Source organism: Fistularia commersonii, chromosome 1 (assembly GCF_037954325.1).
Source record: "Fistularia commersonii isolate RoL2024-O1a breed Wild chromosome 1, RoL_Fcom_v1.0, whole genome shotgun sequence".
Lineage (NCBI taxonomy): Eukaryota > Metazoa > Chordata > Actinopteri > Syngnathiformes > Fistulariidae > Fistularia > Fistularia commersonii.
Genome location: NC_141284.1, coordinates 1,829,217 through 1,846,702, shown reverse-complemented (window position 1 = coordinate 1,846,702; position 17,486 = coordinate 1,829,217). Strand labels below are relative to the sequence as shown.

At 45.5% G+C, this 17,486-nt stretch overlaps 1 protein-coding gene across 2 annotated transcripts; it reads left to right on the top strand.

Moving 5' to 3' along the window:
* Positions 1-581: 581 nt before the first annotated feature.
* LOC147237034 (ELAV-like protein 1) lies at positions 582-7,498 on the top strand. 2 transcript variants are annotated; one of them, XM_086139946.1, is made up of 8 exons: positions 582-732; positions 1,696-1,749; positions 1,822-1,887; positions 1,976-2,141; positions 4,405-4,508; positions 5,158-5,311; positions 5,408-5,633; positions 6,293-7,498. In XM_086139946.1, the coding sequence occupies exons 2-8, from the start codon at positions 1,714-1,716 to the stop codon at positions 6,609-6,611; spliced, it is 1,071 nt and encodes a 356-aa protein (XP_085996072.1). In that variant the 5' UTR covers positions 582-732; positions 1,696-1,713; the 3' UTR covers positions 6,612-7,498. The 2 variants fall into 2 exon arrangements, with proteins under 2 accessions (XP_085996072.1, XP_085995989.1); XM_086139863.1 differs by having other exon boundaries at positions 5,158-5,633.
* Positions 7,499-17,486: the final 9,988 nt, after the last annotated feature.

Sequence of the window (17,486 nt, the reverse complement as noted above, 5' to 3'; positions counted from 1 at the left end):
ACCGTACACGTCAATCATTCCCGGTATTTTTTTTTTTTAATCCTTATAAAAATCTTTTTAAAGAATACCAATTTCTAAATGTTCTACTTTTATTTAACTCTAGAAATAAAACAAAAAAATAAATCTATGAATGTGATAATCAGTTATTGAGGCATGTAGATAGATAAAAAGTTCTTTATTGATCCCCAAACGGTAACATTATAATTCCATTTCTGAAAAAAACAAAATTGGACGGGAGAGGTAGATAAGAATATTTTCTTAATCTTATTTTTATACATTTTGTTCATTTTCACAATACTTTCGTGAAATTGAATGATAAGGTCCGATGCGTGACTAATATATTTCTGCGTCAATTCACAATTTATAACATAGAAGTAACACTATAGTCCCTTTATTGTCAACTTAACATGAATGAAGCGAATTTAAAATACTTAATTTTATTTTGAGTAAGTGCTTTGTCAGAATGTTTCAATTTTTTAAATCCCCGTCGCTGGAAACGGGTGCACTTCGTCTCCGAGCCGCTAGGGGGCGCCACTTTACCTCCGCGCTGTCTTGTCGTACGTAAACCGCGCAGAAAAAGAAACGGCGCGTCGCCGCGACATTGCTCTTTGTGAACCCCTTTGTGCGAATCCGACGGTTGCTACCAGTTAGCCTTATATCGGATCGACCGACAGCGGCGGATCGTCTTTCGAGAACTTCCCCCCGCTCACCGAGCCGTTCACCACCGAAGAGGTGAGAAATTATAGCCAGTATTTTTAGCCTCGCTAGCAGCGTTAGCTCCCGCCATTAGCGTCTTTGTTCGAGCCGCAAGCTAACAGGCTCTTTGCTAACTGTCGTCACCGCAGCCCGCACGTTACTCGGTTTTCAATTCGTTAACGACCGATTTCCTCCGATTTGCCTCAATATTCAGCTCGGGTTTGATTTAAACACTGATAGTGTTATTTCTACTGGACCCCATATAAGCACAGACAGCTGGAATCGTAACGTCGGGCTGCGGGGAGACAGCCCGGTTAGCTCGCATTTTAGCGGGGCTCCTGTGTTTGGGTGCGGACGCGTGTTCAGGGCCTTTTCGGGTCACTGTTGATTCGTGTGTGTGTGTGTGTGTGTGTGTGTGTGTGTGTGTGTGTGTGTGTTTATAAAATGAGTGGAACGTATTTGTGTACATCTTGAGAAGATACTCAATCATCTCTTCATCTTGGACCTGGCCCATTAACGCACCATTCAAACAAGGCAATATTCCAAAAGAACCCTCATCCTTCACTGGTTTCTGATCAAATTGGAAGTTATTTGAATTTTTTCCAATATTGTATTAAAACTAATCGATGGTGTTTTGTGAGCGTTTTCACTTTCGTGAATCTCATTCACGCTTAAAAGAAGACATCCGAATGCATAAAATTGTGATGAAATGCACAATAAATTAATGACAGTCATCACAACTTAAGTGCTCAAGTGTAGATAAGTCTTTGAATTGCATATCTGTGGAATTTTGCTTTCTTTGTCAAAACCTGACGGGAAATTTTCCTCGGAAACTTTTGACTCTGAGGTGACCGTTAATATCCCCCGCGCAACGTCGCAAACGTGCAACAAACAGCTCAGTAACTTGTTCGGTTTAGACGATCGAGCCTCAGTTACGAACGTGATCACTAACCTATTAGTCGTGACGTCTCAGTAACTTGTGCCACTTGTCTCCTCCAGATACAGGAAACCGTCTCCATGGCGCTACGACGAGGACACATCCGCTACTTGAAGGTAAGATCGTCCGTGACCTTTGGAAACAGCCCCATCGGCAAAGGATGAACAGGAATGTTGTGTGTGTTTCAGGTGTGTGAGGTGCAATCGTCTCACAGTGATGATGGGCAGCATGTTTCCAAGGGAGGTGTCGGAAAGGTGACCGCTGCTGTTCGATCGGCCGCGACTCTCGACGGCGAAACGGCCCGCGCACGTGTGCATGATGGTGTTCCGTGTGTGTGTCCAGGAGCTGTACGACAACGGCTTCGAGCAGATGATGGAGGACGAGGACAGCCGCACCAACCTGATCGTCAACTACCTGCCGCAGAGCATGAGCCAGGACGAGCTGCGCAGCCTCTTCAGCAGCGTCGGGGACGTGGAGTCGGCCAAGCTGATCCGGGACAAAGTGGCAGGTAACGGGTCAGGGTCGCTGCGGTGCAGGACAGCCTTGCTTCTGTCGAGCCCCTGGTGCGAGCGCCACGAGGACTGGTAGCTGTAAAAAAAACCCAAACTGAGAAGGATCTTCGGGATAAAAAGCCACTGTTCTCTTTTGATTGTAGCCGTTTATTTCTTGCTCTCTCCTTCTGGGCCGTCGACCCGATCAGTGTCGGTCATTTAAACACAAGAAATCTGTAGATTAGAGAGATCACGATTGTCAATTTTAATGGTTTTATTTTCCTCTTATTTATTTATTTTTGTACTATTTGTTTCTTTCTCCTTATGTTTGTTGTGTTATTTGTGCTTTTTTTTTGTTGTTTTAATACGCTCTTTTAGGAAAATGGCCTTGTTTCTTTGAAAGACCCTGGAAAAGTTACCGTTAGCATTGGCGTTCCTGAAAATGTCTAGGAAACCGAGCTACCGATTGAGTATTTCAGAATGTTTGATTCATGTTTGTAGTTCGAATCCCACGTCATGTTTGTTGTGTTCAAACTTTCTTTTAATCTGGAACAAAATTTTTTTTTTTTCTCGTTACATCGCGGAAGACCCTGGAAGGACCCCCGGGTCTCCGGGCCCGTCCCCCCCCCCCGCAGGTCCCGCGTCGATTCCGCGATCGAAGAAGAGTTTATGGAGGTGTTAACGCGGGGCGTTTGTGCTCCCGCCCGCCGGCGGGAGTCTTGACAGGAAGCCAAGCCGGAGTCCAGAGCGCCACCAGCAGGTGTCACGCGTGAGCCGCCGTGTCGTAGCGGCTCGAGTCCACCGGGCGGCAGCAAGGCACCTCTGAAAACCAAAGACGTCGTCGAGCGGCTTGTCTTGTCACGTCAGCAGGATCTGTTTACTTTTCTTTTTTAAAATGTAAAACGTTTGGACGCGCGGCCTTCCCTCCGAGTCCGGAGCCTTTGTTTTTCCAGTCGGGACCCCGACACCGACAGATCGGGAGCAATTTGAATTTTAAAGGAGAGTAGAAAGACATATGATAGCCGGGCGGGCGCAGAAAGTGTGAAAACTATCCAGTTCTCGCGCTGAAGTTTGACTTAATTATGGGCGGATTCGACCTCCGCGTCGCCTCCTGGGCCAAACGATCGGAAAAATCAAAATCACATTTCGCTCGGTTTATGGCGTCGGGGGAAAAAAAAAAAAAGAGTCTTTCTAAATTCCACGGCGTTTGAATGCGACCAGGATTTCGGTTTTAGGCTTCAAAACTAGAGTTTGATTTTAAATGTCTTGTTTTCGAAGTGTTCAGACTGCCTTGTTTTCCTGGAGACCAGGGGTTTTCTTTGAATGTTTCCTGAACCCATGTCTTGAAGGGCGCCTGTGATTTTTGTTTCCTGCTTTTATAACTTGTCTGGTTTTTGACTTGTTTATTTGCTTTATTTATTTCACTGACCTCAGCAGGTGTCTGACGATAACTGCGAATCAGGCCGAGCGATATGTAGCTAATCCCGATGTTGTCGCGGTCGCTGGCCGGGGCGAACGAAGAACTCGATGTCCCAGAGTCGGTTTAGACGATAATAACATTTTATCGGTTTGATTCCGAAGAGTGGTAGAAACGTCGGCTAGGATGGGGTGTTTCTGCCCCCCCCCGGCCTTCCAGGTCCGCAGCTCGTTCTGCTTCGAGATGCGAGACAGGAAGTGTTGAGACGGTGTCCGAGTATCCCCCCCCCCCCCCCGCGGCGCTCTGGCTGGACACGAAAGCATCGGCGCCGCTTTTATTCCTGATGTTCTTATTTCCAAACGCCGCGCTCCGGAAGGGCCGGCCCGTGTCACTATGTCAATGTCTCCATGCCTTTTTTTTTCACCTGTTTGTGTTTTTTGATTTCAGGCCTTGAAATGTGTTTGATTTTGAGAAACGCGACTGGAGGTTTTTTTTTGTGCTGATTGATTTTTGTGCAGCCGGGTGTTTCCTCGCCGCCGGGTCGTCGTAAAATCAAACGTCGGATCTGAACGCGAGGGAAGCGGATCCGGGAAGCGAGGTCAACCCCGGCGACCTCGAAATGTGGGGGGTGGGGGGTCGAAGGAAGGATCTGCAAAAACAACCGCGGGTCGGAGACTTGCTCGCTCCGCAGGAACCGTCGGCTTCACGTTAGCCGACGGTCGCGCCGACGCGCCCGGCGGCGAGGACTCACCGGCTGCCTCTCTCCAATGACTGTACAGATTTTGACCTCTGACCTCCAGAATGTGTGGGCTGTAACGGACAGTTTTGTTCTTTTATTTTGTTGTTCCTTTGTGTTTCTCTAGGCCACAGTTTAGGTTACGGCTTTGTTAACTTTGTTAACCCTAGTGATGCAGAGAGGGCTATCAGTACCCTCAATGGCCTGAGGCTACAGTCTAAAACTATCAAGGTAAAGTGCCACAGGTGCTCTGTGATTTTCTGTCTCACCTGTCAGATGTTTGTTGTCCCGGGCAGCAGGGGGCGCTCTCCCCGCGCCCTAGCCGACCAAGGTACTTTTGTTTGTTTTCTTTTGGCGCCTGTTGCCGCTGAGTCTGACCCCCCTCCCCCCCCTTCCCCCCCGCAGCTCAGTGTGACCCAGTCCGTGCTTTTATTTTGACACGGCGATGTCCTTTATTTTTTTTAATTTTTTTTTTTTTTTTTTGGTACAACAGATGTTTTTATTTTGAACAATTGATGCTCTTATTTTAACCAATGGATGCTTTTTAGTATTTATTTATTTATTTTTTATAAAGTGATGCCTTCGTTTATTTATTGATTTATTTATTTTTTAGATGCTTTTATTTTTTGAAAACTGCCCTGTTTTGGCCACTTTTGTTTTTTTCCTTTTTTGTTTGTTTCTTGACAAATCCAAAGAATGTCTTTTATTTTCGTAGTTTTTTTTTTTTTTTTTTTTTTCTTTAAAAAAAAAAAAAAAAAAAAAAATCAAATTTCCTGGATGTCTTTTTTTCTAAAGACTGTTGACTGCTCATTGTCTGTGCCTGACTTGTGACGGCCGTCGTCGTCGGCGACGCACTGAGATGTCGTCCCCTCCCTCGCAGGTCTCCTTCGCCCGTCCGAGCTCGGACTCCATCAAGGACGCTAACCTGTACATCAGCGGGCTGCCGCGGACGCTGAGCCAGCAGGACTTGGAGAACATGTTCTCGCGCTTCGGAAACATCATCAACTCCAGGGTGCTGGTGGACCAGGCATCTGGTGAGGTTGACCCGCCCGGCAGGAAGAAGCGCCGCCGACCCCTTAAAAAACAAAAGCAGACAAATAAACCCTGTGTTGACGCTCCTGGCTACGCAGGTCTTTCCCGGGGCGTGGCGTTCATCCGGTTCGACAAGCGGGCCGAGGCGGAGGACGCCATCAAACACCTCAACGGGCACACGCCGCCCGGCACCTCCGAGCCCATCACCGTCAAGTTCGCCGCCAACCCCAACCAGAACAGGAACTCGCAGGTCTTGTCGCAGATGTACCACGGCCAGTCGCGGCGCTACGGGGGGCCCCTCCACCACCAGGCCCAGAGGTTCAGGTATTTGCCACGCCGAAGCGATCGCCCCACGATTTAGAGCGGGTGCGTCAAACGTACGGCCCGCGGGCCCGTCCTGGTTCGCAAGGGAGCCCGACCCGGCCCGTGGATTAAATCCGCAATATGAAAAAATATGCAGTTCTTAGATTCCTATATTGTCAGCTAGAGGTGGACTGTGCCAGTCGGTGTTAGCAACATGGCTCAACCGTATGTTACTCAGAACCTACAGCAGATGGCAGCAGTGGGGCTTCCTGGTCCACACGTAGCATTTTTACTTATCGTTAGAAATGTAGCCGCTTTTCCGTCGGACCCGCCGCCCTCATCAGCAAGATGTCTTTGTCAAAAAAGAGAAAAGTGGGCATGGAGTGTAGGGTTTTCCAAGGCAAACGGCTCCCGTTTCTCTGTTGAGGTAAATAAGAAACCAGTACAGTCGGTTTGGTTGCAGCAACTATGAGACTCAACGTGGCAAAAATCTTAACAAAATGCACAGAAAATGGCGACGACAGAAGAACTGAGGCATAGTGGTGTTGAAATTGCACGAGTCACATGAAAATATTGGATTAGTGTTACTTCTAGGTATTTGCGCTTCGATTTATCTGATCCAAATGAGTCCGTATGTGACCAAAGTGACGAAGATGTTTGGGGGTTTTTCCCCCATCCAGGTTTTCCCCCATGAGCGTCGACCACATGGGCGGAGGCGGCGGCGTCTCGGGGAGCTCGTCGTCCGGCTGGTGCATCTTCATCTACAACCTGGGGCAGGACGCCGACGAGGCCGTCCTCTGGCAGATGTTCGGGCCGTTCGGCGCCGTGGTCAACGTGAAGGTCATCCGGGATTTCAACACCAACAAATGCAAAGGCTTCGGCTTCGTCACCATGACGAACTACGAGGAGGCGGCCATGGCGATCCACAGTCTCAACGGGTACCGGCTGGGCGACAAAGTCCTGCAGGTGTCATTCAAGACCAGCAAAGGACACAAGTAGAGCCGGGTTGTCGGGCGCCGGCGGGCGGGCGGGCGGGCGGGTGGTGGTGATGGTGGTGTAGCTCAGACTTCTCCTTCTTCATCTTCTGGACAGCGGTCTGAATCAGACACTCATTTTGACGCCATTAAAATCAGGTCCAGAAAACAATCAAAACAAAAAAAAAACAAACAATATTCATTCAATGTCTTTGCTCCGTCAAAATTTTCCAGATGGTGTTTCCCCGGTCGGGTCGGCCTCCTCGGGACCTTTTAAACTCTTCTTTTTTTTTTTTTTTTTTTTTTTTTGGTGGAAAATACAAATAAGGCCAATCACATTGTCTAGTCATGGGTGGGCGGGACGGAGGTTGAGGTTTTCCTCAGCACCTAATAATGGGGTTAATTTACTTAATTAAAAAAAATGCACGCCTTTCCGAAGAACAAAGTGATGCCGGTATGTTTTTTTTTTTTTTTTTTTTTTTGTTTTTGTTTTATTTTAGCACCCGAACAGTCGGTCTTCGGCGCGGTCCAGAGCGTCGGGTTCGGAGGCGCCAGGAAAGGATCACCGACGAGCAGCCGAGTAAATCCGTCAAAATGCGAGGACGAACTGTCATCCTTAAAAAAAAAGAAAAAAAAAACGAACGTAGTTTTAATTATTGAACTTGTGAATCGTGGGAAGGGTTTCTCTGCCCTTCCAGTGAGTGTTGGAACCCGGTGGCCTCTCTGGGTTGGATTTGTTTTTAAGGGTCAAAGTTCACTGAAGTTCAGTTTGCCTCAGTTGGAGATTTATATACTGATTTTTTTTTTTTTTTTTTTTAAAGGTGAAAAGGTCAGCAGTCTTGTTCTGTTTCTGTGATGACGTCACAGTGGGTCCTGTGACGCAATAGAATAAAAAAAAAAAATGCCATTTAAGCCCAACTGTCCCGTGTCTTTGTTTTGTTTTTTTGGGAAAATCACGTAAATCGGCTTTCGGTACAGATTAAAAAGGAAGCGGAAAAAGGAAGATAATGGTATCGCCCATCCCTGGGTCAATATTAGCCATTCGTCATTGGTCACGAAACTACCTGATATCCAATCAAATCGGACGCCCTCCAAGTCCCGCCCCCTTTTGGACACCAATAAGTTAATATCAAACAGTTGTTGCCGTCATGGCCGCCCAGCAGGCGCTCACAAATTAAAACTATTTCACCCGGATTCTGTTCCAGGGCTGGAAATGACAGGTGAGTGTGAGAAATGTGACTGGAAGACGGGATATTTTGTTTGCTAATACTATTAGATATTTTGGGGACGCTACTGCGGAAAGGAGTGTCTGCACCACAATGACTGCACTGCTTTACGATTCAGTGTGAAAGGTGAGGGAACTTAATTCTTTCTGTGGATTCCAGTTTATATAAGTCACCTGGAAAAGGGAGTCAGATTTTTCACTGTCAGTCCTGTTTTCTGTGAAGGGTGGCTACTCTTAAGCTACTGATTCGTTTGTTACGAGGTGAGTCGTTCATTTCGCCAGTGGGTTGGGCTACCCTGAGAAACTTGAGTGATTCTTTTGTGGTGTGACTGGGTGAGTCGTTTGTTTGTAAGTCATGATGGCCGCTGTGAGCAAATGAGTGAGTCGTTCGTTTGTACGTGGGGAGGGCCTGTGTGAGCTCATGGGTGATTCATTGGGTTACTGAGTGATTCGTTCATTAGTAAGTTGCAAGGTCCTCTGTGAGCTATGCAGTGATTCTTTAATTGGGTAACTGAGTGAGTTGTTCATTTGGAAGTGGAGAGGAGCTTTTGAGCTCATGGGTGACTCATTGAGTTACTGAGTGATTCGTTCATTAGTAAGTTGCGAAATCCTCCGTGAGCTACGCAGTGATTCTTTAATGGGGTTACTGAGTGAGTCGTTCATTTGGAAATGGAGAGGGCCTCTTTGAGCTACAGAGTGACTTCTATGATGAGTTACTGAGTGAGTCGTTTATCTTTGAAGTGGAGAGGAGCTCTTTGAGCTCATGGGTGATTCATTGAGTTACAGGGTGATTCGTTCATTTGTAAGTAGGGAAACCTCTGTGAGCTACTGACTGATTCTTTAATTGACTTACTGAGTGAGTCGTTCACATGGAAGTGGCGAGGCCCTCTGTGAGCAAATGAATGACTTCTTCGATGATTCACTGAGTGAGTCGTTTGTTTTGGAGTTGGAAAGGGTTTCTGTGAGCTATTGAGTGATTTGCTAATTGAGTCACTTAGTGAGTCCTTCGTTTTGCAAATGTGGAGGGCGTCTGTGATTCTTTTTATCACAGCTATCAAGGAGGGAAAGGGGAACATGACTTCAACAGCGCTGATCTACCTTTATATATATATATATATATATATAGAGCGGCTACTGGCCCAGCGGCAGCCCGGAGGAGCCACAGCTTCCCGGTAAAAGTTAGCATTATTTCTTCCTTTTGTGTTCTTTCCTTTCTGCAACTGCGAATTATACCTTTTTTTTTTTTGTGATTTATTACAGCGCGTGCATCATCGAAACGCCCCTCACGCTAATTAATGCTAATGCTAATGCTAATTATGCACTGAAGCCTAAATTTTTTTTTTTTTTTTTTTTCTGGGGAGTTTTTAATTCCCACTTCACGACAGACGAATCGTCGCTGGAGCGCAACGGAAGTGTATTTCTCAGTGTTTATGCGAGATAAAATCTAAAGTGTCTGGAGAAACACGGCTGGTAGGGGAGTTTGGTGCGACAAAAAAAGGCGAATTTTAATGTAAAGAGTTGCCCGTTTCAATAATAATGCGATTATTATTCCTTTTTTTTTTTTTTGCTCAATTTGTATTATTTTTTTCTATACATCAACATGACAGGTACATTTAAACCACATATATGTGCCTTGACACTTTATAGTTTTATTTGTATTTCTTATTCCCCCCCCCCCCTTTTTTTTTTTTACTGTTTATACAATTTGCTACTATTATTTATTATTGTTATGTTTTACCTGAAACTCTGGCATAACAATATTCCTTTGGGATAAATAAAATTGTTCTTATTCTTATTTTAATGAGATGTCATGACATGAGGTATGAACAGAAATATGTGGGGGGGTGAAAAAATTATAAAATTATTGAATTATTTGTATTATCATTTTTATTATAATTATTAAAATTATAAAATAAAATAAAATAAATAAAAAAAATCCCACTCCACATAGGTAATCTAAAAGGATATGCTTTTTTTTAGTAAAGTTTTAGTACAAATAGGCCTCTGACGTCTTAATGAATATCTTTCAGATCCATATATTATATTTAGGGGGATCTGGTTTTAACCACCTGATAGCAAAATATTTAGGAGGTATTTTCCACCCTTTCTGTCTGCACACATTAACGTAGGCATTTAAATATCCCATTTGAAGACCGCTTTGACAAAACGTCAAAAACCTCCTTCCAAAATAAACCTACTTTGGGTGCAAAGCCAAAATAGACGTGTATAGTCGCTATTATCTTTACCACAATTCCTCCAGCAAGAACTACAACGTGTCGGTCCCAAATCTAATAATCACTTTCCACTTGAATTTCCCTCCGGGAGTTTAAATTTATGATCCCGGTGTGCCTCAATGCAGATAAGATAAGATAAGATAAGATAAGATAAGAACAACTTTATTAATCCCGAAGGAAATTGTTGTGCCAGAGTTACAGAAAATATAACAGTAATGAATAATAAAAAGAAAAGGCAGAATTAGAAATAAAATAAACTATAAAGTGTCTCAGTGAAACTATAAAGTGTCTTAGTAAACAAGTGATGAAACTATAAGTGTCTTAGTAACAAGTGAGGTAAGGAGTGCACAATAGTATGATAAAGGAAAAATTGTCGTGTAGCTGTTATGAAATGAAATATTGCACAGTTTTTGTTTTTTTAGGTTAAAGATAGGTTTTTATGGTTGCCGGCGGCTGAATGGAGATCTTCTCCCAGGTGTCCACTGATATGTCATTTTGGACCATCTCACTGTGTCCCATGGTTGGTCATCTAAGTGTCCTAACCGGCTGCCGAAGAGTCCGTCCTGGAGTATCAAGTTCTTTGGAGGAAGCCACAATGGACAGACTCTTGCATCCCATCCGGTTTCTTGCGCTCATTGGGGTCTTCAACCGTGAGAAGTTGGACCGAAGTACCGAATCGGGGTAGTCGATGCGATTTCTGGGGGAAAATTCGTCTTTTTCCGACTCTTGGATGAACGAAGCCGCCGTGGGGATAAGGAGTCCACTACATTCATACAGCATACCCATCATTTCCTTTTCCCTTATTAGTTCTTTTAGGAACCTTTCTTTGGAAGTAGAATTGTTTCTCAGGTGTAGCAGCAGACTGCCGGTGGAGGAAATTAAAGGAACCAGGGAAACAGCAGAATTTCAGAATTTCTCGTGACGCTAATTCGTGACATAGCGGGCCACATTCGGCCCGCGGACCTCGAGTTTGACGTGTCCTTCCCTTCTTCTGGCTGATGATCTTCTATCTCATGGAACCCCTGACACTTTTCCCCACCCGTTTAGATGCACCGATGGAAATAGCCGTAGTTTCTTTCTAAAACGTTTAATTTTGACGATGCTTGTCCTTCATCACGTCGTCCCTTGCAGGTTCTGAGGGCGACCACTCGGTGGCAGGAGAGTAGGGGGAGTCCCCGTATCCTCTCGGATTAAACAACTCCCTCCACTTCTTGCCGGAGGCATTACGCTTCCGAGCCGTCCGTCCGTCCAATTCTGGTGAACACGTCCTCTCCGGACCACCTGGGAGATATTTGATTATTTCTGTCCGCTCGGGCTCAAGGGTGAAGCGTCTTATTTTGTAGGTCACCAAGCGTGTTTTTAAAAGCGCAGCGCGGACAAAAGGTTTCACCTGGAAAATGAAATGTAGTTTTTTTTTTTTGTGTGCCTTTGACAGAAGGCCAAGGGAGGCTTGTCAGTCGCCCGCTGGAGACGCTTTTCCCCCGAAACAGCCGGAGTGAATTGAGACCAACGCTACTTCGTCTTCCGTGAAGCTTCCATCCAAAAGCCACGACGGAGTAATTCCACTTTCTGCCGCCGCGGCTGCATTGCTTTCTTTCTTTTGCGCTTTGAGGCTTTAACCACTTGACCCGTTGGAGCCATGCTTTTAGCCGACCAGCGCTAGCGTTCGCCGCTATCCTAATTTGCTAACAACGTCAACGCTAAACTTGCGGTAGAGAGGAAATCAGGGTTTGTCAATCTGTCTTTTGCGCTTTGAGGTTTTAACCACTTGACCCGTTGGAGCCATGCTTTTAGCCGACCAGCGCTAGCGTTCGCCGCTATCCTAATTTGCTAACAATGTCAAAGCTACACCTAAGGTAGAAAGGAAATCAGGGTTCGTCAATCTGTCTTTTGCGCTTTGAGACTTTAACCACTTGACCCGTTGGAGCCATGCTTTTAGCCAACCAGCGCTAGCGTTCGCCGCTATCCTAATTCGCTAACAATGTCAAAGCTACAGTTGAAAGGAAATCAGGGTTTTCATGCTGCAGGTGTCCGAGTCAATGAGCTGTGCGCTGATGGATTTCATCGTGCTCCGAGAACCGTAAACAAAACCTTTTCATAACCTTTTTAGACGACGAATGAATGGATTTACCCCGTGTCCTTGTTACCGAGGAGCCGGGGTTGGAAAAAAAAAAAGGTGAAGTGAGCTTCCTGCCGCCGTCCCGGTTCAAACGAGGTCAAGAGAGAATTAGACGGAGGCAAGGTCGGAGTCGCGGTCGATGAGACGTTATGCTAATGAGAGAGCTGTTCGGTAATAAGGGGGGAGAAACTCCTCCAGATCCCCGGCTTTGTCTCGCTCAGAAACTCATTACCGAGTCGGCGCCGTAGATAACGGCGCGCCATTTCCACCGGCAACGACGGTTGGTCATTGAGTCGACTACAGTGACGTGCGGGGAAGTTCGTGGCCGGTGAGGCGCCGATTTCGTCACGATCGGATTTACGTGTCGCAAGGAGAATCCTTGGAATCGACCAGCGCCCCCTAACTTGAGGCAGGAGGACTGCGTGCCTCACTTAGTAGCTCTTCACAGCTGTTTTACGGTTGTTCAGTTCAACAAACTAGCATCATATCCGGACGATAAGCCGTTTTGTTTTGAACACTGCAGCTTAAACAAAGATGTGGCTAATTTATGGATCTTTTTTTTTTTTTTTTTTAAACGGCGCCAAAAGATTTAGCCTCGTCACATCGGACAGATGAAGTTCTGAGGCCGTTCAATTCTGACGGTATTTATTTAATTTAAAATTTATATTCCTGTGTAAATATCTCATATTACAACGTGGACACCTGCAGCTTATAGACAAGTGCAGCTTATATATGTACATATATTTTAATTCACATATTTGTATCCAATGCGGCTTCAATTCGATTCAATTACGGCAGTAAAACACATACGGTTGTTGACAAATTGGAAATATAGTTCTAGCACAAACAGTTTGCTTTTTTATCAAGCCTGTCAATATTCTTTGAATATTTTAATCGGTATTTACAATCAATGTTGACTTAAGAAACTCCTAACATTTTCCTTTTTGTTTAATTTTGTGTGGATGATTTTTTGATCATTTATGATTTTAAAGTTTTTGAACAGTAAATGTGAAAATCCAGCCATTCTGACTTCAAAAGTTAAATGAAAAATACCTTATATGGTGCAAATCACTGATAAATATAACCATGCAATTCTTTTTTTTGCCATTTTTTTTTTTTTTTGTCACCATGACTGGCAAGTGAGGCACAGGCCTCTCCTGCCTCACCTGACCGCACACCACCGGTTCAGGACAAAGGCCGGCTCGGCAGGAGGCCATTCATTGTCCGAACTGACGGCCGAGTCATTTCGCGAGTACCATCACCCGCCGACATGAATGGGGAAACATGAAAGTGACATCTTTGGGTTTGAACGTTTGAGGGCACGCCGTCCCCTTCGGCTGTATTTCCGTCGGGTTTCACCCTTGAGCTTCTTTTTGACTTTAACTGTGAGTCGGGGATCTACAAAAATATCACCGGGTACGCCGGAGCTGCGCCGAGAAGCGCCGCAGGAGGTGGAACTGTAAACCGGTGAAGTTAGCTATCGCTAAATAGCCTCCGGCTCGTAGCTTACATCGGCGTGCATCTAAATTTGGGACATACCTTCGCCCTCTCCCCACGTGGCCGAGCTCCTCTCGGTTTAATGTTGGTCAGCAGATGGAAGCGGCAGATGGAGGCGTGAAAATATAGTCTCGAGACAACGGTGTTCGTCAAAAACATAAATGACTTCAGAAGATACAAATGTCAAGTTTGTAGATGGTTTACAAAATCCATACCAGCTTCCTGAAATCCAAAAGTAAGCTAGGAGGCTAAAGGACATCTTACCTTGTGCTTCTACAACGCAAGTTGGGTTCTCAATTTTGGGGTTTCCATCTCTGACGTCCATTGGACACCTCTGGAGGACAACCTTCACCATCCAAACCATCTCCATCTGGTTTTTAAGCCGTCCCTCTGATGGCCCCATCCACCTTCTCCCCTCCCAAAGAGAACATCTACATCTCCATCTCTGCTACCTCCTGTCTTCTCAGTGCCAAAAGGTCAATGCGAGGATTCTGATTATTTTTCCCGGAGGGGGAAACGAGCCGGGGACAATTAATTGATTGTGAGATGCTCTGTGAACATTTTGGTTTATAAACAAATTTGACAATTAAAAAGGAATATTGGGGCCTTTGGGGGGGAAACACAATTAGCATAAAAAATGAGAAACAGACCTTTTATTTTGGTTTCTGTATTAAGAGGAATGACAAAGCGTAAATAGTTTGTATGCTTGTATATTTGACCTCTAGTCTAATTTGTATTCGTCTGAAAATGTAGCTTTTGGAGAAAATTCAAACTGATGGAAAGTGAAATAACTTTTTGCTGTGTTTTTCCGTTCCCTTTTTATAATGTGGCATTTAAGTCGAGGTTTTCGCGTCAGGTTTGCGTTGTGTTTTTTCTAGTGTGAATCTAAACTCGCTAAATAACTTCTGGTGCAGACTGGACTTCTTTCAGAAGCGAGCACAATTTATCGGTCACAAAAAGGACCAAACAAAGAAAAGTTCAATGCGGCTGGTTTCTTCTTCTGCGACTGAATGATTCTGGGCTCGTCGGAGGTGTTTGGGGAGGTTTTTTTGCTCCGATAGAACCTTCTTCCCCTTCTCTCTCTCCTGGTCCCACCAACCCAAGTCGTTCTACCCCAAAATTTCACCTGGAAATACCGTATATGGAGTTGTTTGCCAAGAGGAACCAGAGGAACATGGCCCGAGCATACGTGTCTTACGTAGTTGCGATGATACTTCCGGGTATGTTTGCAGAACAAGGTTCACTTCCATGCCTTGCTCCGCTAACTTAGCAGCTAGCTGTAGCCGTTGGATGGGAGCAGGTGATGCAGAACCTTCACCGAGTGGCTCCCGACCACAACACCATCCAGTTGGTGGTCCGACAGCGAGTGGCTTGCTCACTGCCAATCTCAAGCCTCCAGTCCGCCACCTCTGCCTTGCTTCTGGCCCTGCTCATCCAGGCCTACAGCTGATCGCAAAAGCATTGCTGACTTTGCTGAGAGGTCTCCAGCCCCGATCTCCACAGGGAACAGCTCTCGTCTTTGCAGTCCTGAACTTTGGTACTTTGCGTCCTTCCTCTTGTGGGCCTCTTCGCAGCCCTTCCTCCCACGGCACCGTCAGTTCGGTCCGAATTATCATCTGGTCGGAGGGTTGCTTGGACCACCTCTGGAAACTACAGCCTCCTTCCCATGTTGACACTCATCTCCTAGGAGAATGTTGGACTTGGTTCTTTTGGCGGAAATGGGCCCAGCTCCTTCCTGAAGGAAAGATCATTATCGTCATTATCGGTTCACGCTGTTTGATGCACAGCATGACCAAGAGCGTCTGGCGGTTCCCATCTTACAGATCGCTTGGTCCAACTTTTGTAGATCATCTCACCAACGACCCAAGACCCATTCCTGTTGTTGGACTCCGGCTTACACTAATATTCCCCAATGCAGAAGAATATGCATACATGTCTGGGGTGTCGCTTCCACCTCACAGCAACAAGGTCCCTGGTGGAGAACACATGTCAGAGGTTTCATGCCATTGTCCAAAACCATGCAGCAGGCTCAATGGAGACCCTAAATTGACCTCACGTGCACAAGATAGTGACCGCTTGTTAGCCCACGTATGACTCTTGAAGGAAAAAGAGGCTTATTTGATGGAGTGAAAGGGAAAAAAGTGGAACCGACAAAGATAAGAAGGTCCTGGGCGGAGGGTCGGGTCAACCGGGGTTTTTTTTTGGGGGATATACCTATTTTGTTTTTGTTTATGTTTCCCTTTTTTCCTCGCTTCCACCAACCATACATATTTTATACCGCTAGTTTTCTGTCTGGGGTCTCGCGGAGTTGGGGCTCCAAATCACGGCGAGCGGTTGTGAAATATATGTCCTAAATATCCAATTTCATGGGGTTTTATTTATCCATTTCGCATCGCGCTCTCTCCAAATCATTCCGAGTCCGGAGTTCAATACCAAATTATTTATCGCTCCCAGTTTTTTTTGTTTTTTTTTTCGGCGTTGTACTCATTCCATTTGTGTTTGCATCTCTGATACTGAAACAAATTAGTTTTCCTTTCAACCGCCTCCAGCCATTGTTTTATATTCGAAGACGTCGATTGGAATGGAAACGAGGTCATTAGCTGCGCGACGACCCCCGCTTTATGATTGTTTGGGGCGGGGAAGCGGATGCTAAGTTTTGCGCAAACAGGTGACATTTATGAAACCTGTTAATCTGATGGTAAAAAAGGCATGAATCCTGTTCTCCACGGGAAGAGGAGGCAGGAAGTTTGCTGGTGTGGGAGAAGAAGGAGATTCTGGAAAATCAAACAAAGTTCCACTAACGCCGCTTTCGGACAGAACAGTTCCGATTGTCTCCGAACCGTCCGGCTGGGACTTCCTTGAAGGATCTGCCCCACTTCTGGGGAACCTCCTAGTCAGGTATGTCCACAGTAGAGGACTTGTACCTTAAGCTTCACACTCCAAAACAAACTTCTGCAGAAGAAGAGGAAGAGGAAGACAACATTAAGACCATGGAAGTGGAAGTCGCCACAGTGTTCATGGAGTAACAATTAAAGTACCCCGTTAGCCATTAGCTAAACCCCCTTGATGTTCCTCTGCGAACCCTAGAGACCCTTCCGAAGGTGAACATCTAGGACTTCCTGGTCGCTCCATTTCTAGTTGCTTCGGTCCATTTTGTCGCAAGAGAACATCCAACCTGTGGACGCGGTAGCTCTTAAAAGTGGTGCTCATCAGTTTGCAAGAAGTACCTGATGTTGTGCGAGGCTGATGAGGTCCACCGAGCACTGAGCGCCTGTGAGGCGCTAGTGGACCGTGGCCTCGGAGGAGCAGCTAAAAGGGTTTGAGGAACTGTTTCCTCAAAGACTCTTCCTGAACAGGTTCTTGAAGATCCACGTGGCTTCCAGGATTAAACTTGAGTTTCCTTACTTGAGAATCCTAGGAAGACGTTTGGAGAAACTGACGAAAATCTTAACATCAATTATCTATACTAGATAGAGCCGCCCCTTAAGACACAAATTTAATGCCTTCCAGAAGTGAGTTTGTATGTTGATTTTTTTTTTTTTTCTTTTTCGATCTCTTTCTCCTCCGTCTCCTACATCAGAAGTAATTTTTCCATATCGTTGTGTACGGACGTAGTCGTAGCGCCCTTGGAAAGCTTCGTAGCCTTTATACATTCTCCTTTTGCTTTAGGAAGGTACATATCGTGGACGCATTGCCGTACGCTGCCTTCGCGCTATAATTTCATGCTTTATATCCATTGAAAACCTCTTCTTTCTCGGTTCACCGCTCACTTTCTATTGGCCCGTGAAAATTATTGAAAGGAATGTAGAAAGATATAAAATGTTA